Source organism: Pelophylax lessonae, assembly GCF_965119305.1.
Source record: "Pelophylax lessonae genome assembly, chromosome: 10".
NCBI classification, from domain to species: domain Eukaryota; kingdom Metazoa; phylum Chordata; class Amphibia; order Anura; family Ranidae; genus Pelophylax; species Pelophylax lessonae.
In genome coordinates this window covers 182,973,479-182,992,595 of record NC_138777.1, presented here as the reverse complement: position 1 = coordinate 182,992,595, position 19,117 = coordinate 182,973,479, and the positions used below count along the sequence as shown (strand labels likewise).

Below are 19,117 nucleotides of genomic sequence, written 5' to 3'. Positions count from 1 at the left end.
GAATATTCATGAGCAAAAAAGCTGTGCAAAACCAATAATGTAAACCAATAATGATAATACAATGAATTACTGCAGCAATTCCTTAAAAATCAAACAATAAATAAATATATCAGTGCTGCTTCAAATCTGTGATAGCAGCAGTAGTTCATGTGAAGATAAATGAATAAATAAAACAAAGTTCATAAATAGTTTAGTGCACTGGTGGCAGAAAGTCGATTGAAGTGCTCGTGCTTATAAATACAATAGTGATCACACTGTGCTCCCCTCTTGTTTTCCCACTCACCAAACAGATGGGGAATTATGCATGAATATATGTATGCCATTTTATTTGGTGACATGCTGATCTTGCCGAGGAGCTTGGCAGGGTAAGGCTCCCAGTGATGCGATATATGCAATCAAAGAAAAATCTTCATAGTGTAAAACTGTTATTTGACATTATAAAATCGATCCACTTACATTAAAAACCAGGAAGTAGTACACTGAGGACACCCAGTGGGAGGGGCGAAACGTGTAAAGCGGGAAATCAGCGTCAGACGTCATTTCCGGTTATTGGAACACACGCCGCCACGGCTTTCAGTGTACTACTTCCTGGTTTTAAATGTAAGCGGATCAATTTTATAATGTCAAATAAAAACTGTTGTAATTCCTACACCGTTCACCTGATTTGGATGTAAATACCCTCAAACTAAAGCTGAAAGTCTGCAGTTAAAGCACATCTTGTTTGTTTCATCTCAAATCCATTGTGGTGGTGTATAGAGCCAAAAAGATTAGAATTGTGTCGCTGTCCCAATATTTATGGACCTGACTGTATATCGCATCACTGGGAACCCAAGCTTCTCAGCAAAATCAGCATATCACCGAAGAAAACGGCATACATATATTCATGCATAATTCCCCATCTGTTGGGTGAGTAGGGAAACAAGAGGGGAGCACAGTGTGATCACTATTGTATTTATAAGCACAAGCACTTGAATTAACTTTCTGCCACCAGTGCACTAAACTATTTATGAACTTTGTTGCATTTATTTATTTTTTATGTTCACATGAACTACTGCTGATGTCACGTTTATTTGGAATCACAAATTTGAAGCAGCACTGATATATTTATTTATTGTTTGATTTTTAAGGAATTGCTGCAGTAATTCATTGTATTATCATTAATGGTTTACATTGCTATTTTGCACAGCTTTTTTTGCACATGAATATTGAGCACTTTATGTAGTAAAAATTAGTTTGGGCAGCACTGATTTTAATTCAATCCATTCTGTGGAGAAGGACCCTTATGGCCGGAATACACGATAAGAAAATCGTCCGAAAATTTCCGTTCAGCGAGCGATCGGCCGATATTCTACTCGTTAATGCCCAGCCAACAATGAGCGATATCGATATTGTGAATGAAAAATACCGTTTGAAAAACCCGAAAAATTCTGTCATCTCGTTGCGAAAGAACGATATTCTATACATTGGTGTTGAGGTCGTTAAGTTTAAATCTGTATACGTTCTTGGCAACGTTTTCGACCGACGAACACTGTTTCGATGGTCGGCGGGCAACGGTCGGGCGATATTCGGACCGTGTATGTTGGCAACGTTTTTGACCGACAGATACTTTTTCAAAAGTCGGTGGTCGAATGATCGGGCGATATTCTAATCGTGTATTCACACCATTACTGTGGAAGCAATGGTCTCTCTGCAGAAGTCTGAGTCAAAGCTAGATCTCTACAAACCGGTGCCATGAGTTTTGTTGATTGTGGAGCTATAGGTCTGCCTCAGCAGGGGGCTCTGTAAAAAGACCACTGTTTCCCAGAGAGAGCAAGGACCCTTATCTTCAGCATGTTGGCAGAGGACAGGCTTTTCTACTTGAATAAAAGTTGGCCTTGCAGTAAAATGGAAGGTCTGCGTTGCGTATACTGTCTGGGACCTTTGCCCCTGTAAAAATCTCTTGCTGTTAGTAGGTGCAAAATATACCTATAAAGAAAAAAAGTTAGATTCATACTTACCTTACCCATGTCTTCTGCCTGCACCACTTAGGCAGGGATGACAACACACTTCTTTCAGCTTGACCATGGAAAATACAGAGTAGCTGAAATCTCATTAGAAGACAATCTTACAATAGACTGGAGTTTCGTCTTATAAGATTTCACCTATTCTACATTCCTCTGGAATCTTCCCAGGAAAAGACAGTGATGTCACTCAGAGTAGCGTAGAAGACTAACTTTTTTCATACCATTTTGCAGCTACTAACATCAGATTCTTTAGGTGGAGGTGGCCCAGACAGCAGTTGCTTACCTTGCATTGTACTGCAAGGTTCACTTTAAGTTCCTTCTTGCACAACACCTATATGGGGGGAGCAGGTGAACTCACGATGACAGCTTCACTAAACATTAACTCCTTTTATTCTAGTTACATAGGGACATCATTATCAGGTTACAGGTTAAAACCTGCAATCACAAGACCGTGTCCAAGCTAGTTTGGAAAAGTGCTTACATGTCCCTCATGAGGCGGGCATCTTCGGCTTGTACCAGCATGCTGCGTATCAAGTTCGACTGATCAGCCATGTCTGCAGTGAGCTTCTGGTGCACTAAATGGGATTCGTCGACCTGTAAAAAATATTTATTTTATGTTCATCTATCAGGCAGGGTTTTATCACATTTTTCATTATTCAAAGGCAAAATCCACCAAGTTTAGTTTTTGTATTTGCAGCTTCAATTTCTCCAGTAATCTTCTGCCCTCACTGCATTTGCTGCTGCCAATCCTTAAATGGAGCATTCCCCAATGAAGATAATGAAGCCAACAGATCCCATAGGCCTGCCACAGCGATTACATGCAATCAGCCGCGAACAGCTCTGGGAGCGGTCAGCCTAATGCTTTCTTTGGGCCCCCCCTCATTGCCAGGATTCCCCCCTGGGTATCCCAAAATTGCGAATGGCCCCATTCACAAGTATGAAAGGGGCTTTGAATATAGAATGTTATCAGATTCCAAAAACCTAATGCATTGATCCCTCTGAATTCTATAGTACATACCAAATATACTGCAGTTAAAGTGGTTAAAAACCCTTACATATACCCAGTGAAAGGATTTTCCTCCTACTTAAGTTGCACCTGTCTATCTGCTGTCTTATCTTTTTTTAAGCTTAAATAAAACCAAAAAAAGTCCACCCCCCTGACGACGTCAGATGGGATGAAGCGCATACGATGGAGCTACCTCTTGTCACGTCATTGCGCACCCTGTAACCAGGAAGTGGTCTTTCGATTCCCAGATTGTTTGTTTCTACAAATGTTTATCTTCCATGACTTTGTAAGTAGTCTATACTTTTTTTTAATAAATATTCATATACAGTTTTACACTATGTGGCCCTTCTGGCTTTTCTTTCATGCAGTTTAATTTCACTTGACGATGATAAGGGACTTATGTGGATGCAGTGGTGATCTGAAGGATGTCCATCCCCTGTAATAGGGTCCATTAATAGATCAATGCCTTTTTGACTCTTTGATTAAAGAGTCCACCAATTTTGCTAAGAGTCCTTATTGCACACATAGGTGGTGGAGCACTTGGAGGATTGATGGCGTATACCTTGGATCTTCTGCACTCGCTCACCTTGGGCCTTTTCATTATCTTTTATTGGGACTACTTTTTATTTTCTTTTTCTATTTATTAAAGTGGTTGTTACCCAAAAAAGAAAAAAATGCTCCTTTTCCTTTAAAGCATAATCAGTAGCATAGTGCTGTTGCATTGTCCTTTCTCTCTCTCTCTTTCTTTTATCTTAATTACCTGGTTGATCCTGCCAGCTCCTGTGTCACCATCTGTGTGCTGACCACGGTAATCATGGATGCTGAGCTTGGCCCCTGACCACTGTGGTCAGCCTGCGTGCCTCCGTCATACGCAGTCTCTTTCTCCCCCCTCTCCCCCACCCCCCTTGCCTGTCAGCTCCAGTCTGTGTCTGCAGAGCCGATCTCCTCCGAGCCCCTCCCCTCTCCTCCTGCCTCTATTCCAATGCATTACAATGACTTGTATCTTCTCTGTTTTAGTAAGATATTCTTTTTTTTTTTCTAAATCATATCATTTTTATTGAGAACATTTTTCAGCAAGATATTCAAAGCATTATGTTAGTTTTTATTTTTTTAATTATAATCCTATATACCTTTTTGCACAACGCCTCTGTGTGGTCACATGATCTGCCTCTGCTGGCTGACTGACATCACTGGGGAATCTCAGCCCTCCCACTACTTTTCTTAGATCGAGGAAGCAGAGCAGAGGAAGATCATGTGAATGCACAGAGAAGCTTTGAAAAAAGTTTTTTTAGGATTATAATTTAAAAGAAACCCACACACTGCACTTCATGGCCTCATGCACACAGGGCATTTTTACAGCTGCTTTTAGGAGCGCCAGATGTTTTTTTTTTTGCAGCTTAAGAACGCCCCTCCATGTTATTTTATGGCTTCATGCACACACAGGCTTTTAGGAGCTGTAAGTGACGCGACTAAATGAGCATTGATGCCAATGCAAAACACTGCGAAAGACGCGTTTTTGATGCCACTTTTTCCTAGCTTCAGAACTAGCTTTGCAGCTCGTTTTTTTCCAGATGCTCTGTGTGCCTGAGGTCTATATCTTGCAAAAACAGAGATGATACAAGTAATTGTGTTTTGTGACTTTACAACCTCTTTAAATATTCACATTGCATATCATTTTCGTATATTGCTGTTAGGGAGTATTTTAGCGCGCCATTTCTTTTTATTTCATTTGTATTGAATTAGCTTGTCTGAAATTTCAGAAAAAAGAGGGCAGAGAACTGAAGTTACACTTTGCAGAGATCAGTGAGGAGAGTTCTGAAGGGGTCACACCCATCCCCTCCACACAGCACATAGGAACAGAGTTGAGGCTGTCAATCGGCTGGGGGTCCCTCTCCTGTCACAATTTTTCTCTTGGTGTCAGGAAAACTTGTCAGAAATGATTTATGCTGATAGCGGAGGAACGAAGCAGCAGACAGAAATGACACTTAGTGCTCTTAATTCAGACAAGTACACAATATAGAAGGATATGTTTAAACATAAGGAATAATTTGTAAAACTTTTAGTATTTAGCAGGGTATTGGATCAGGGCAGGAAGCTCTAACTCACCTGCACAAGCACTTTTCTAAGCTGATTGAAGTATTTGGGAAAGTCTGCTTCCACAGGCAGGTCTTCTATGGCCAGAAACGTTGCCAGTGACTGAATAATGTCACCAGCTAGATCCATGTCATCCGTACGTAGTGTGATCTGCACAGAGAGAATGATGTTATACAGAAATTGTGACAAAGGTTGGACTGGATGGACTAGTGTCTTTATTCAACCTTACCAACTATGAAATCTCAGTGAATTGGGGATCACCCACCTCTCCATTGGGTTTCATGTTTATGAGAAGAGTCCCCCCATCTCGTAGTGATGTAAAGCAGATCTGAAATGGAGCACTTTGTACTTCTGTGTCTTCTGGTAACAGAAAGTTCTGGTTCAACCACAGGACAACCTTCCAAACAAAGGGAAAATACAGTAGGTTTTGTTCACATACAGCTAGGTGTGTCTATTGCTTGTGCCTGGGATTGGGAGTCTATAAAGTCACATGGAATATCTAGCATCACCAAGGTGTTAAATAAAAGAAAGTGCAGCACTAAAAACAATTGATATAAAAAAGTTCTAGAAAAGCAAATATCCATAAATTGATAAGTGCAAAAAAGTCCCAGGTAAGTAATCCACGTGAGTAGAGAAGTTATCACCACCCAGGAAACGTGCCAGGTTGGTAAAACGTAGGGTGACAACAAACGTTCTTACTTCACACCCTAGGTGAGTAACAAATTCTGCTTACAAGAACCAGTTGACCACTATGTTATAAGTAGTCACATCAAGCGCAAGGAAATTAGGTCTCCCTCAGAACCATACAGCCTGAAACCACAATGCTCGATAGACTCCAAGATATCTCCAAGAAAAAAGAGCACTAGCATAGTGTAATACCTAATATCACTTTATTAATAAAAGCCATAAGTTGCTTCCCTTTGTGCTTCAGGCTCGAATAACGTAGCCAACCAATCAGAGAGTAATAGTGTGGTGACAATAAAGTCGTAGGCCCCACCCTACGTGTTTCATCATAAATAACGTCGTCTGGGGATAGGGTGTGAAGTGGGAATGTTTGTAGTCACCCTACTTTTTACCTACCTGGCATGTTTCCTAGGTGGTGGATAACTTATACGCCAGAAAATACAGTAGCTAGAATAAAAGTCTGTCTTTGTAGAAGACTTACCCTCTGCACCCTTTCATTGATGCTGAAGGTCACATGACTGGATGGCTCTGGTGAAGAGGCGGGACTACTGAGCACATACATTGAGAACCGAGGAAGCTGCCTGGTTAGTTCAAACACGTGGAACTGTACACTGTCAATGAGCAAACAAAATGCTTCAATATTTCAAAACAGAAAATTTTAAACCATCTATGAAAAGACATACATTATATCCACCTTCACATTTCACCTTTATATGAAATTTTATTTATCATGAATTATGCAAAATATTTCTTCCTGTTCATCCCTCCTTTCCCTGCTCTTCCTTTACCTTTAGCAATTCTTCAGCCTCATGCACACTGGACGTTATAAAAACGCCAGAAGCGATAGCTGCAGAAAGCTGTAGCTGTAGAATGAGTTGTACAGCATTTTTTAAGCTTTTATCAGCGTTGGAGCGTTTTTACAGCTGAAAAACTCCTCCTATGCTTTGTACACACGATCAGATAATCGGATGACTTACAGCCCATTCAGACTGGCGCGATCCGACTTTGTTGGGCGACCTGTGAGCTGTGCACCGCGACTTGCACGGACTTCATATAATTGAAGTCAATGCAAGTCGCCTCCTGGTCGCCCCAAAGTAGTACAGGACCCTTTTTCTAAGTGTCGCTCCTATTAGAAAGGGTCCTGTGCTAATCAATGGCGAGCGACCGAGCACGACTTGTCAGGTTGACAAGTCACCTGACAAGTCACGCTAGTCTGAATGGACCCTTATTGTTTGCATTTTGTTGCATGATACTAGTATCGAATTCAACAATGTGTACTAAACGTGTGATTTTTTTTTTCCCTACGACTCTAGAAAAGCATCCTGGTTGGGTAGATACATATCAGTGCAAAATAAAAAAAAAAACAGCCAGGCTTTTTCCGGGTTATTTTCGTGTTTCTGATCATGCGTGGTCCTTGTCAATCGATTTCTAGCAAACGCATTCTGCACTGATTAAACAATTGTCATTAGGCTAGCGTACGACAAAAGTTTTCTTGTTTGTCCCTTCGGATTCTCTTGGACAAAATGTCGTGATCGGCTGTCAAAAGCTGTGTACTAATGATCAGATTATCGTGCGATCAATGCGTGCCGCAAAACCGGAAGGAAGACCGTGTATAGATGGATGCTGTCTCCAGTGATGACATTGCATCACTGGAATGCTTAGTTTTAGGTAAGTGTAACATAATATGCTAGTAGGCAATGCATACTAGCACATTATGCCTTTGCCTTGCAGATAAGAGGAAAAAAAAAGTGCAGCGGTGTACAACCGCCTTAAAGTGGATGTAAACCCTCACATATACCCAGTGAAGTGAGCAGCCTCAGATGATACACAGGGATGAAACTAATCTCCCTACATCATTTTTACATGTATATCTGCTGTATTCTGCTTGCTATACTCTTTAGAATTCTAACATTGGGTTAGAATTTTTACTTCCTCATTCAGCAGTAGGAGTGGATTCTTGGCATACACTTGGAGACAGCCGATTGGAGGAAAGGCATACACCCCCCCCCCCCTCCACATAGGTAGAAGAATGCAGAAACGTGCAAAGCTGTGCTGTGACAAGACAAGCTTTCTGCTAATCTATTTATAGCAACCTCCCACGACCCAAATTTCAGGCTGGTTTTATCTTGGTTGACAGAGAACTTTTCAGAAATTATGCTAATAAGAACAGCAGAAAGACACAGGATTTAGTGTTTTGGAGAGAGATAAGTAAACACTACAGATATATGTGCCCAGGTCAAATTTCATGAATCGGGTTTACATCCACTTTAATGCATTCTATGCATGAAGATAAAAAACCATCTGTGTGCAGCAGCCCTCCCAATTTTTACCCCATCACTATCCAGAAGTGTTGCAGGAGAGACTCAGCTGCCTGGGACTCTCCTTCAATGGACACATGGAGCTGCAGCTCAGCTCGGGTGCCCCCATAGCAGACTGCTTGCTGTGGGGGCACTCAACAGCAGGGAGGGGCCAGGAGCCCTAGCCAGTGAGGGACCCGAGAAGAGGAGGATCTGGGGTTACTCTGTGCAAAACCAACTGCACAGAGCAGGTAAGTATAACATGTTTATTATTTTTATGCAAAAAAAAAAAAAAAAAGCAAGACTTTAGAATCGCTTTAAGGCTGCCTACAGACATTAGATCATGGTCGGCTGTGCATGCACAACCTAGCTGCCAAACAGCTATCCGATAACTATCTGATGTCTATGGCCACCTTCAGACATTCTGTGATCCAGACTCTCTGACCTATGCTGGCCACTGAAACTATCCATATTAATGTTGGCTATGTCATTTTTTAACTTAACACTGATTTGTATAGATATTAATCTTGTTTAATGTCCACTAAACTTATTTTTATTTTAGAGCATATATTGCTATATGGAACCTTATCTCCTCTTTTATGTTCATACCTGCTTTTGTAACCAACAAATGCTTTGATGTGCAGATCCACAGGCACATCTTTAGGAGGGCAGATAGGGACCCGAATGCGGCCAGTAAGATTCTGGACACTGGGATGCACAACATGGCTTTCACCTTCAAATATACCTTCAGCAAAGATGAGTATTGCACGGATGATTGTATCTAAAAGAAAAATGTCCTTTCAGAACATCATATACAACAAAGGGAAGGAAACTCAAAATTGGTGGTGCTGTCTACTTCTGTCAGGTTTTGCCCTTGAAAAATAAAAGCTGCAATATGGTCAGTTGCTATGAGTAACCATTCCATGGAACAGAATACTCCTGTAGGTTTTAGATCTTGGAAAATCTTTAAGGATGAGTTGAGGGTTAAACAAAGGCTAACAAAAGTCCACATGACCTGTCTACTAATTATGATGTATGTGTTCAGAATGTGATTTGTACCTGCATGTACTGGATAGGTAAGCCATTATCTAAAAAGCCTGTTTATTGCAGCCAGGATAAAACCTAGGCAAACATTAGATATACCAAGTCAACAAGCCAAAGAGCAAAGAGGTGCAGCAACTTAAAATCATCAGTCCTCAGTAAGTGATATCTGACTGATAGCTATTGGTTACTATAATCTGAAGTATGAGTGCTTTGTGCTTGCCACTGTATAACTGAGTTAACCCAACAATGTCAGGCTAAGCATTGAGATTTTTTTTTTCGATGGACAAGGGCTGATGTATAAAATTACAGTGTGTAAAGCTGTCCATAGATGGTGTGATTTTCTTTCCTGCAACCTAAGAAAATTCACTTGATTCTCCCATCAATAAAGTCAGTGTTGATAGGGGAATCCCTCCCATGGAGCTACTGTGTTGGTGGGGGGAGCGGGGGGAGCCGTCCCAGCCAGGAGAACACATAGTGATTATTGCTAGCGCATAATCGCATGAAAAAAATCTTACAGGCTGCTTGTACCCAAGTTGATCGATCATTTAACTTGAGTGTAATCAGCCTGCCCATACATGGTTCAAATCTCGTCCAGTTTGAACCATCTATGACCCACTTTATAGAAACATGGTGGATGAGACAAACAGAAGTAGAATATTATCTGAGGTAGAAAAAAAAACTTGTAAAACTATTTTCTTTTCCACAATTTCCCTCCAAAATCTAAACAGGAAAGCACAGAGAAGTAGCTTAATGCTTGAGTTATTTATTACTGCTTCTGTTTTATGAGTCTGAAAAGGCTTTTCCCAGAAAAACATTCAGAAACAATGTTCAGAAATAACTGCCATTGAAATAATTGTCAATGTACTTTTGTCAATCAGTATTATTAGTAGATCCCTCTATGTAGGGTAGCAACAGGAGGAAGCACACAGAAATTTGCCCCATAACACATTAGGCTACATTTCTTCACAACACAAGAAACCAGATTTGACTTTCACACTACGTCGCTTCGAATAAGGGGGCGACCTGTGAAGTCGCGTGCAGCGCGACTTTGGCGCGACTTGCACGGACTTCATAAAATGAATGTCTATGCAAGTCGCCCCGAAGTAGTACAGGACCCTTTTTCTAAGTCGGAGTGACTTGTGTCGCTCCTATTAGAACGGCTCCTGTACCAGTCAATGGACCGCTGACCAAGTCGCCTGACAAGTCGGACTAGTGTGAATGGACACTGAGGATGTCGGACATCTAGCCTGTCCCTATTATAATTAGATTCACATTTTTTTTTAAATAAGCCCGGACAAATACATACAAATCTAATCATCACATATATCTGCTGTTCATATCTAGATATGTAGGCATATAATGGCATTTTGGGGGAGATTTACTAAAACTGGTGTACAGAAAATCTGGTGCAGTTGTGCAAAGTAACCATTTAGCTTCTAAGTTTTATTGCCAAAGATTAATTGAACAAGCTGAAGTTAGAAGCTGATTGGTTTCTATGCACAGTTGCACCAGATTCTGAGCGCACCAGTTTTAGTACATCTCCCTCATAATGTCTTTGTTTCAGAATCAGGTGTTTTTTTTTCTTCTTTTTTTTCCTACCAGCTCTAAGATTGTAAATTGTAGGATTTAACAAGAATATTCTTTTGTGGCACTATATGGCAATATTTTTTCTCTGTTTATAATTTGTGTCTAATAAAAAAAACCTGACCTTATTACAGGCTATCTAATGTTTTAGTACAATAATTATTAGGTCCATTTTGACCCCATGACATGGGACCAGGTACCATTCCTCACCATTAGATGTTGATATGCTCAGCTCCACATGGGCAACCTGAGTCTCTGATCCCAAAGTGACAGACAGAGCCGTCTGCAGCTGTGTGTTTGCTGGAATCACTCCCATTTGGCCATCAGGCTCACTTGCTTGTGCCCTTGATTCTGCCTGTTACAAGGAAAAACGGAAAACAATATTGAGCACTACATAGTTGGTATATGAAACCATATAAGAAGGAGACATTGTATCTGTATATAAACAAGAGCTTGTCAAATGAATATACACATCTAAAATAGCCATCTGTAACCCTATTACCATTTTAGCAAAACAAAAAAATCAAGTGACCCCGATATACCAATAGAGTTGCGCATGGTCAACTTCCATCTATTTTGAATAAGGTGAAACACAATCCAAATTCACTTTGAAATTATAAGCAAGGTGAGTTTAAAAAAAAAAAACAGGACTTTTGCTTGCACATCAATCTATTTATTTGACAGATGCCAATCATGCTGAACAGGGAATGAAGCAGGAATCTTATGAACAGGAACACAGTTTTCTATAAGTTTCTATCGTTGTCTGTGTCCCCAATGGGCAGATTTCCCCTCATTTCTTGTTGGTGTCAAACAGAACAGGAAAAGAGGAGAAATATCTTTTTGGGGGACACAAAAATTATGGGGGACACAAACATTATTTAGACCCTAAAGGGTTCCAGCTCTTCCATGCACTGTTCAAAACAATAAAAAATTGGATTTTTGGCTCACTGTAATATCCTTTCTCTGATGTTCATTGACGGGCACAGCTCCTGATCTTCTTAACCATTGGGTTATACTGCCCCTACAGGAGTAGGACACTAGGCAGAAAAAAAGTCTTGCTATGCCTATGGTCAGTCCCAGGGGGTAAACTCCCTCTCTCTGCTATAGGTGAGATACTGTACAACTCCACAGAGGGGTGGGTGTTGTGTCCGTCAATGAAAATCAGAGAAATGGATTTTACGGCAAGTCAAAAATCCCATTTTCTCTTTCGTTCATTGACGGACACAGTTCATGATCTTCTTAACCATTGGGACGTCCCAAAGCAGTGTTAAACATGAGGGGTGGGAACAGCGAAAAAGAAATTCCCAAGGCTAAAACTATAGCCAACCAGTTAAACAGGAGCTCAACCAAAACAACTGGAGCCCACCTAAAAAACAATACATCCTCAAAGAGGACCAGGTCCTCTAAACAGCAGCCTGCAAAACTTTGCGGTCAAAGGAAGCATTCGCAGATGCCAACACATCCACTTTATAGAACTTTGTGAAAGTGTGCACCGACGACCAGGTGGCCGCCTTGCAAATCTGCATCACTGACACCTGATGACGGAAGGCCCAGGAGGCACTGAGTAGAATGCACCTTGACAGAGAAAGGAGGAAACTGACCCTTGATGGAATAGGCCTGAACCACCGTCTGTCTGATTCATCTGGAAATGGTCGCAGAGGAAGTGGACAACCTTTTCCAAGGCCCATCCATGAGCACAAATAGTGAGTCTGATTTCCTAAAAGACTCCGTGGCTGCCAGGTACACCCTAATCGCCCGGACGACATCCAAGGCATGCAAAGGAATTTCCTTCAAATGTTTTGGCCTGGGACACAGGGAAGGCAACACAATGTCTTCATTCAAATGAAAATCAGAGACAACCTTTGGAAGGAACAAACGACGTACAGAGGCGAAGAACCACCTTATCTCTGTGAACCACCAAGTAAAGTGAACGACAGGATAATGCCGCCTATTCCGACACCCTGCACGCAGAGGTGATAGCCACCAAAAAGGCCACCTTCTGGGACAGCGTAAGCAGGGGAATCTCCAGTAGACTGTCAAAGGGAGGCTTCTGGAGGACTGAGAGCATCAAATTGAGGTCCCAAGGCGGTAACAGAGACCGCACTGGAGAAGCCAAGTGCTGAACTCCCTGAAGAAAAGTACGCACCAGGGAGTGTGTGGCCAAGAGCCTTTAAAAGAAGACCGTTAAGGCCAACACCTGGCTCTTGATAGTACTCAAGGCCAGTTTCTGCTCAACCCCCCGTTGAAGGAAGGTCAAGATCCGGGCCACCGAAAAAGAATCCCAAGAGACTCATGCCACGCAATGTTTGTCTTCCATGTACGATAGTAGATCTTCCTAAAAGTAGATTTCCTAGCTTTTAACAGCGTTGGAATCACCGACTCAGACAAACCTCTATCCATCAGCACCTGGCGTTAAGCAGCCAAGCCCTCGAAGCCAGTGACTCTAAAGCAGGATGGAAGATTGGTCCTTGGGACAGCAGGGAGGAAGCTTCCAAGGAAGGTCAGCAACCAGCCGCACCAGATCCACATACCAAGCCAGCCAAGGCCAGTCCGGGGCCACTAAGATGACCTGAATCCCTCCTGCCTCGCTCCTACATAGAAGTCTTGGCAGAATCTTGAGAGGCAGAAAGGCATAAATCAAAACGATACTGACTCCAAGGGGCCACCAGCGTGTCTGTGGCATCCACCAGAGAATCCCGTGACCAAGCCACCAACCTCTGCACCTTTCTGTTGAGCCAGGACGCCAACAGATTCACCTTGGGAATGCCCAACAGGAGACACAATTGATGAAATGCCTCTGGGTGAAGAAACCACTCCTCTTGGTCCAACGCCTGTGGACTGAGGTAATCCGACTGCCAGTTTTCCACCCGGGGACCACCAGACCGATAGCGGGGGGTGCCTAATGGGAAGGAGGGGAACTCAGGGGTCCAACAGTCCCATGGAGGGGCCCATGTCTACCCCAACACCCTCCAGGGGGACAGTCACTTACCATACCAGGAACCAGGCAGGCACCACTCCAGACAGAACCTCCTCCTCCCCTTCTAAATGGGGTGGCTGTTGGCCACTCGGGCCACGACCCGGTCTTATGCGACCGCGTGAGGCGTTTAACTCGCAGGGTAGCCCCTGTCCGGTGGGGCTATGTTGCGGCCGACCTAGCGCGGAGCTGAGGTCTGCATGTGCTCGCTGGCCAGACTGGGGTGACCACTGGATGTAAATTATCCAGAGATCCCAGCAAGGAGCTAGGTCCTTACTCCTGACTAGGCAGGAAAAAAACTGAGTACCTATAGCAGAAAGACGGAGTACACCCCCTGGGACTGCCCATTGCCAGACTTTTTTTTTGCCTAGTGTCCTACTCCTGTAGGGGGCAGTATAGCCCAATGGTTAAGAAGATCAGGAGTGGTGTCCATCAATAAACAAAAGAGATTTTTTTTTTTTTCTACAGGTGAATTTTAAAGAAATACAGCAGAGATGGCGTTGCACACCTTTGAATTTTCTTGGTAATTCTTCAGTTCTAATAGCAGGTTCTGCTTCTTCTGACTGAGTTCTCTGACAAGCTCCTGCTCCGCGCTTGTATCCATAAGACTTCCAGCAGTTTCTTGGCTGGAGGGAAGGTAGCCCCTCACTTTGATAGAATAAAGTAAACAGTTACTTAAAGCAACAGCACAAACTTTAATGTAATGAGTTGCTATACTACAGTGGCTTCTCTCTCTGCCTGCTGGCATCTACTCTGTAAAAGTATAGAGCTTTTTTTTTTTTTTTTTTTTTTCACATTTACCAGTACAGAGAATACTATGGTAATAATGATGGCACCTTGCACTTTACGCTAATAATTCTTATCTAAAGCTCTGATGAAGGAGATATATAAAACCCTGCAACATGTTGGTATCTTTGATTAAGAACTATTCTTGGTCCATCCATTTCTATATAAGGTTTTGCCCCTCTGGACTGAAGTGAAGATAATGTCTGATAATGTAATTTATAAGAGTGCCAGAAATATGCTATCAAAGTGCTGTACACACATTTACAAAATATTTTTTTTGCAGCAGAACTACATATTTGTATATGCACAACATTGAACGTAAAATCTGACACAAGTCAGGTATGTAGAAAACGTAAATAGATTTACTAAAATATGACTACTTCTATCTGTATGTCTTCATCCATGCATCTACATTACTTAGGACTCTATACTCCACAACCAATAATAAACCTTGGGTAATAATTCATGAATGTTCTAAACCTGTTGTGAAAAAATGCTAGCCCCTTTTTTCGAAGCCAGACCCAATCTCCAGTATGCAAACACCTACCCTACCCCAAACTAAAATGAAGCAGCAATTCTGTAAACAGAAGATACCAGTTCATACATGTGCTCTACTGCCACATAATAGGACTAATCATGTCCACGCAAAGCATGTAAAAACATCAAGACAGAAGTAGTAGTATGGCTCCAGCACACCAATGCTCAAATCAATGGAGCTTTATTGTGGCAAGATAAGTTGCAGAGCTTGGACCATCACCACTGGCCACCACCGCCATCACCACTGATGAAGGGGAGCTTGTCTGGTCTTTTAACCTCAGAACTTATAATTATTCCAAAACAAAGCTCTACTCAGTGGCGCATTGGGGTGCTGGTGACAAACAACTACTGTTTCCTCCTAAATTCTGCCATCCATTTACTCAATACAGCACCTGCCTTCTAGTTCGAACAGCATCAGAACCGAAGTTGGGACATCCTCTTACAAGGTGAAGGCAACAGACAATGAACCTAAAACTTGCAGGTATGTTGGAATCAATCAACCAATATGGATTTCACCTCTACTGATACAGATAAAAGGAACTGAGCAGTGCACCACAGTAATTGCATATTATTATTTGGAAATCACTACATAAGAGATGTACATGTTGGATGAAAGGGATACTTTGAGCACACAGAGTAAACTTTACTTACCTTCTCCATCTGTAGAACAACAAATAAGCTGAGTCTTCCCATCCATGCGGTAATCACCTTCCACCACGCCCGCTATAGATGAGGAGAAATTGTCCTTAAAAATGACCTCACCTGTGCGGTCACTGCGGGCATCAACCTGCACAACAAGCCCAAACAGCAATGATAAATTATACATATAACATTTTTTACATATGCATAAGCATGTCACGCACAGCTCATAGTATTAGCAGAAATATGGGAAGGGTTGCTAACTGCCAACACTGGATACACACTTCTTGGCCCAGGGGTGGATGCAACTAAAGAGGACCAGAATTCAAAGAAGATTTTCAATATTTTATAAGGAACATTTAGAAATTTTAACTGTGCCAAAGCACACTGGAAATATAACCATTTGTCCTGAATTCCTGCTGAAAAATATCAGTGCACTTCCTGATATGTGAGGGTGCTTAGGCATTCCTGTCTACAGTCTCATAGCTGTATGGATGCTGTGTGAGATCCAATGCACTGCTGCCTCTGACTGTTAGTTTCAAGAGATTTAGAGTAAGATTTGATGATGTAACTACTGTGCTGCTCACAGTTTTCTATGCTTGAGGCTCTGACATGAGGAACCAAAACTCTGCCTCTACAAGATTGCCACTTTATACAGCTATACAGTGCAAACATGCATTGTATGTCAGTAATGGTAGAAATATCAGCTACAGGGAGGTCACAGGAATACTGGTGATTAGTCCTTTGCCTCTGCTTCTGCCTTTTTCGGGGCAGAACTTTTAGAGTTTAGTTCCTCTTTGATGGTGCTAGGGCTCTCAAGGCCAGCTGCTATACTAAAAAGAGTTATTGAGGCCAAAAGATGGGCACTCAAAGCTGTGTATACCCACATAAAGTCATTAGCCAACAGTACACCATAAGTAAAGCAGAAATAATGGCGCAACACTCACCTTCCCATTGGACCACCCTGTAATCAGCTCACAGACACCATCAGAATTCAGGTCAAAGGCATGTATACTCATTGCAAGGTTTTTAGACTGTAGAGAGATGAATGTTACAAACACAAGTTTATTTCTAAAGTAAACCTGTTATGAAAAATAAGCATATGTTGAAAACTTTGAGATACAGTTTGTAGTTATATTAATATTTTGATATTTTATATAAAAATTGAGCTTGGCCTGGTCCCACATGCATCCTGGGCCTCCTTACAGGTAAATAAGGTTATGATGTCAGCTTTTTGAATATTTGGATCTGGGATTGAAGCACCATACCCAAATGAGGTTTATTCTAAACCTAAATTTGATTCTGGTGCCAAAAATCAACCCCTTCATCGGGGCAGATCAAAAAATTTTATTCACAGCCAGAGGTGATTGTGGTAACTTTTTGGTGTGTGGAAGCTGCCTACCTACCATCTAGGTGCCCCACAGGGGTACCATTAGCATACCCATTGACTTTAATATAAATTAAAAACCTCAATTTTCACCTCAAAGCTTCAGCAGCATCTATCCACCCTCTAAAGCAATGTTGCTCAACCTTTTTTTCAGTCAAGGCACCCTTCAAAATTATGGACATTCTTGAGGCTCCCCATTCTAAAATGTAAAATATTTTCTAATAATTTTACATAATGCAGCAACATCAATAAACGTAGGACACCCAAGATTCGAGGTGATTTCTTCTTCCAAAGCAAATACACTTTCGCAAACTGGCACTGACTAGTATTCAAATGTTTCTCTTCTCCATCACTCGCTGATGGAGAGGGGTAAGGGAGGGTCAAACAAGGATGCTATGCAGGCAACTGACATCCTCCTTATCAACTGATGATGTCATTGTTCGTTAGGACCTCAGTAGCTAGAAGGTTGTAATAGTGTACAATGAAAACCTGTGGCTTTGTGTAATTAAAAGGCAGGCTTCATCCACCCACTGGCTTGTATACAATTTTAGCATGTAGAGAAATCACTGTCCTCCTTTTTCCTCCTGTAGCTGCAGGAGAAAATGGAGGAGATTGGTTCTTCTGTATGCTGCCCCTGCCACTCCTCCTATCCAGTTCACTTATGTTCTGCTGTCTCTGGGCCCCTGTGTGCTCCACTGGTCCCCCCCCCCTCTATTGTTCTGCCTCATCCCCCCCCCCCGACACACACACTGTGCTCCCTTCCCCCTCCTGACGGCTGCTGCAGGGGATGTATCACAATAGAGAATCAGGGAGGGGTCAGTAAATATGTCATTTTCCAGCTCCTTCCTTTTCTGAATGGTCACACTTGCAACCGGGCCCTGACATTCCACCACCGTGGGGAGGCCCCAAGATGGCAGGAAGGGAGCCTACTGCAGAACTTGTGAAAGGGTTCCGCAACGAGAGTAAAGGGCCCCAGGATCAGTGGGAAGAGCCCTGGGCTTAAAGGAAAGGGCCCGGCCAGGGGTTCGGGGGGGGGGGGGGGGCCTTTCATGGTTTCTTGCACCAGAGCCCTGAAGGTTCTAGTTACGCCTCTGGTCTACAACTGTCTAAAGATTCAGGACATTGGAAAGAAGAGAGTATAAAAAAAAATTTTGTTTTCTTCATGACCAGTGTAGATTTTAACTGTACTTAAATAAAATGAACTAATTCTAGTGCCTGGCAGAATAACACACCCACCTTTATCCTCCAATATCGTGACATGCGGTCATACACTCCCACGGTACCATTGGAAAGAGCATACCCAAATCGACTGGAGTACATGGGGCACATCGCTGTGATTGTCTGAAAGAAGAAAATATTAATACCTTTCATTAAACTTTAACCCGTCACAAGTCAAACAAATGCCCAGGCCACACACACCACTAAGGTTTTTTTGCCATTGTCAGTAAACTTCATTGAAACCACTGCATGACCATTCTTACATTGTTGTTCCTGCCCTCACTTGGGGCTTAATCATACAGATTCATGTCGCAGAGGATACATTGAATAGCTATAATACAATGGTGGTAAATGTATAACATCCACATGTAAACCATTTAATACAATTAATATCCAAAAATTAAAATGATGAATAAGATGAAAAATGAAAAAAATCCACTGTCAAAAATCTCCCTATAAAACAACTTCTAATAATTCTTTATATTCAAACAAAAAGCCATATAATATGGTACAATCAAATTAAAATGGAAGGTTGAAGATAAAAAAACCTGCAAGACAAAGGCATAATGAGCTAGTATGCATCGCATACTAGCTCATTATGTATTACTTACCTTAGAACGAAGCCCCGACACGGACCCCCGAACAGCGCTGCGGGCGCTGCCATGATCCCTCGCCGTCTCTTCCGGGTTCGGCGGCTCCGGCGCTGTGATTGGCCGAAGCCGCGACGACGTCACTCCCGCGGCAAGCTCCCGGCAAGCAAAACTGAAGGTCCCCCGGACCTTCAGAGCGCATGCGCCGCTCTCGTGAGCGGCTGCATGCACTGAAAATATCTCCTAAACCGTGCCGGTTTAGGAGATATTAATT

The 19,117-nt window shown here is 42.3% G+C and overlaps 1 protein-coding gene across 1 annotated transcript in view; it reads right to left on the bottom strand.

Annotated features, from left to right (window-relative positions):
- Nucleotides 1-19,117, bottom strand: part of BBS2 (Bardet-Biedl syndrome 2) — a 70,628-nt gene that overhangs the window by 5,744 nt on the left and 45,767 nt on the right. Inside the window, exons 7-16 of the mRNA XM_082269904.1 lie at nt 18,272-18,376; nt 16,596-16,682; nt 15,661-15,796; nt 14,195-14,334; nt 10,923-11,067; nt 8,694-8,865; nt 6,269-6,398; nt 5,369-5,500; nt 5,116-5,253; nt 2,485-2,597 (exon numbers count right to left, since the gene is read on the bottom strand). Of these exons, the coding sequence (XP_082126030.1) occupies nt 2,485-2,597; nt 5,116-5,253; nt 5,369-5,500; nt 6,269-6,398; nt 8,694-8,865; nt 10,923-11,067; nt 14,195-14,334; nt 15,661-15,796; nt 16,596-16,682; nt 18,272-18,376 (1,298 nt within the window). The remainder of the gene's footprint in view (nt 1-2,484; nt 2,598-5,115; nt 5,254-5,368; nt 5,501-6,268; nt 6,399-8,693; nt 8,866-10,922; nt 11,068-14,194; nt 14,335-15,660; nt 15,797-16,595; nt 16,683-18,271; nt 18,377-19,117) is intronic.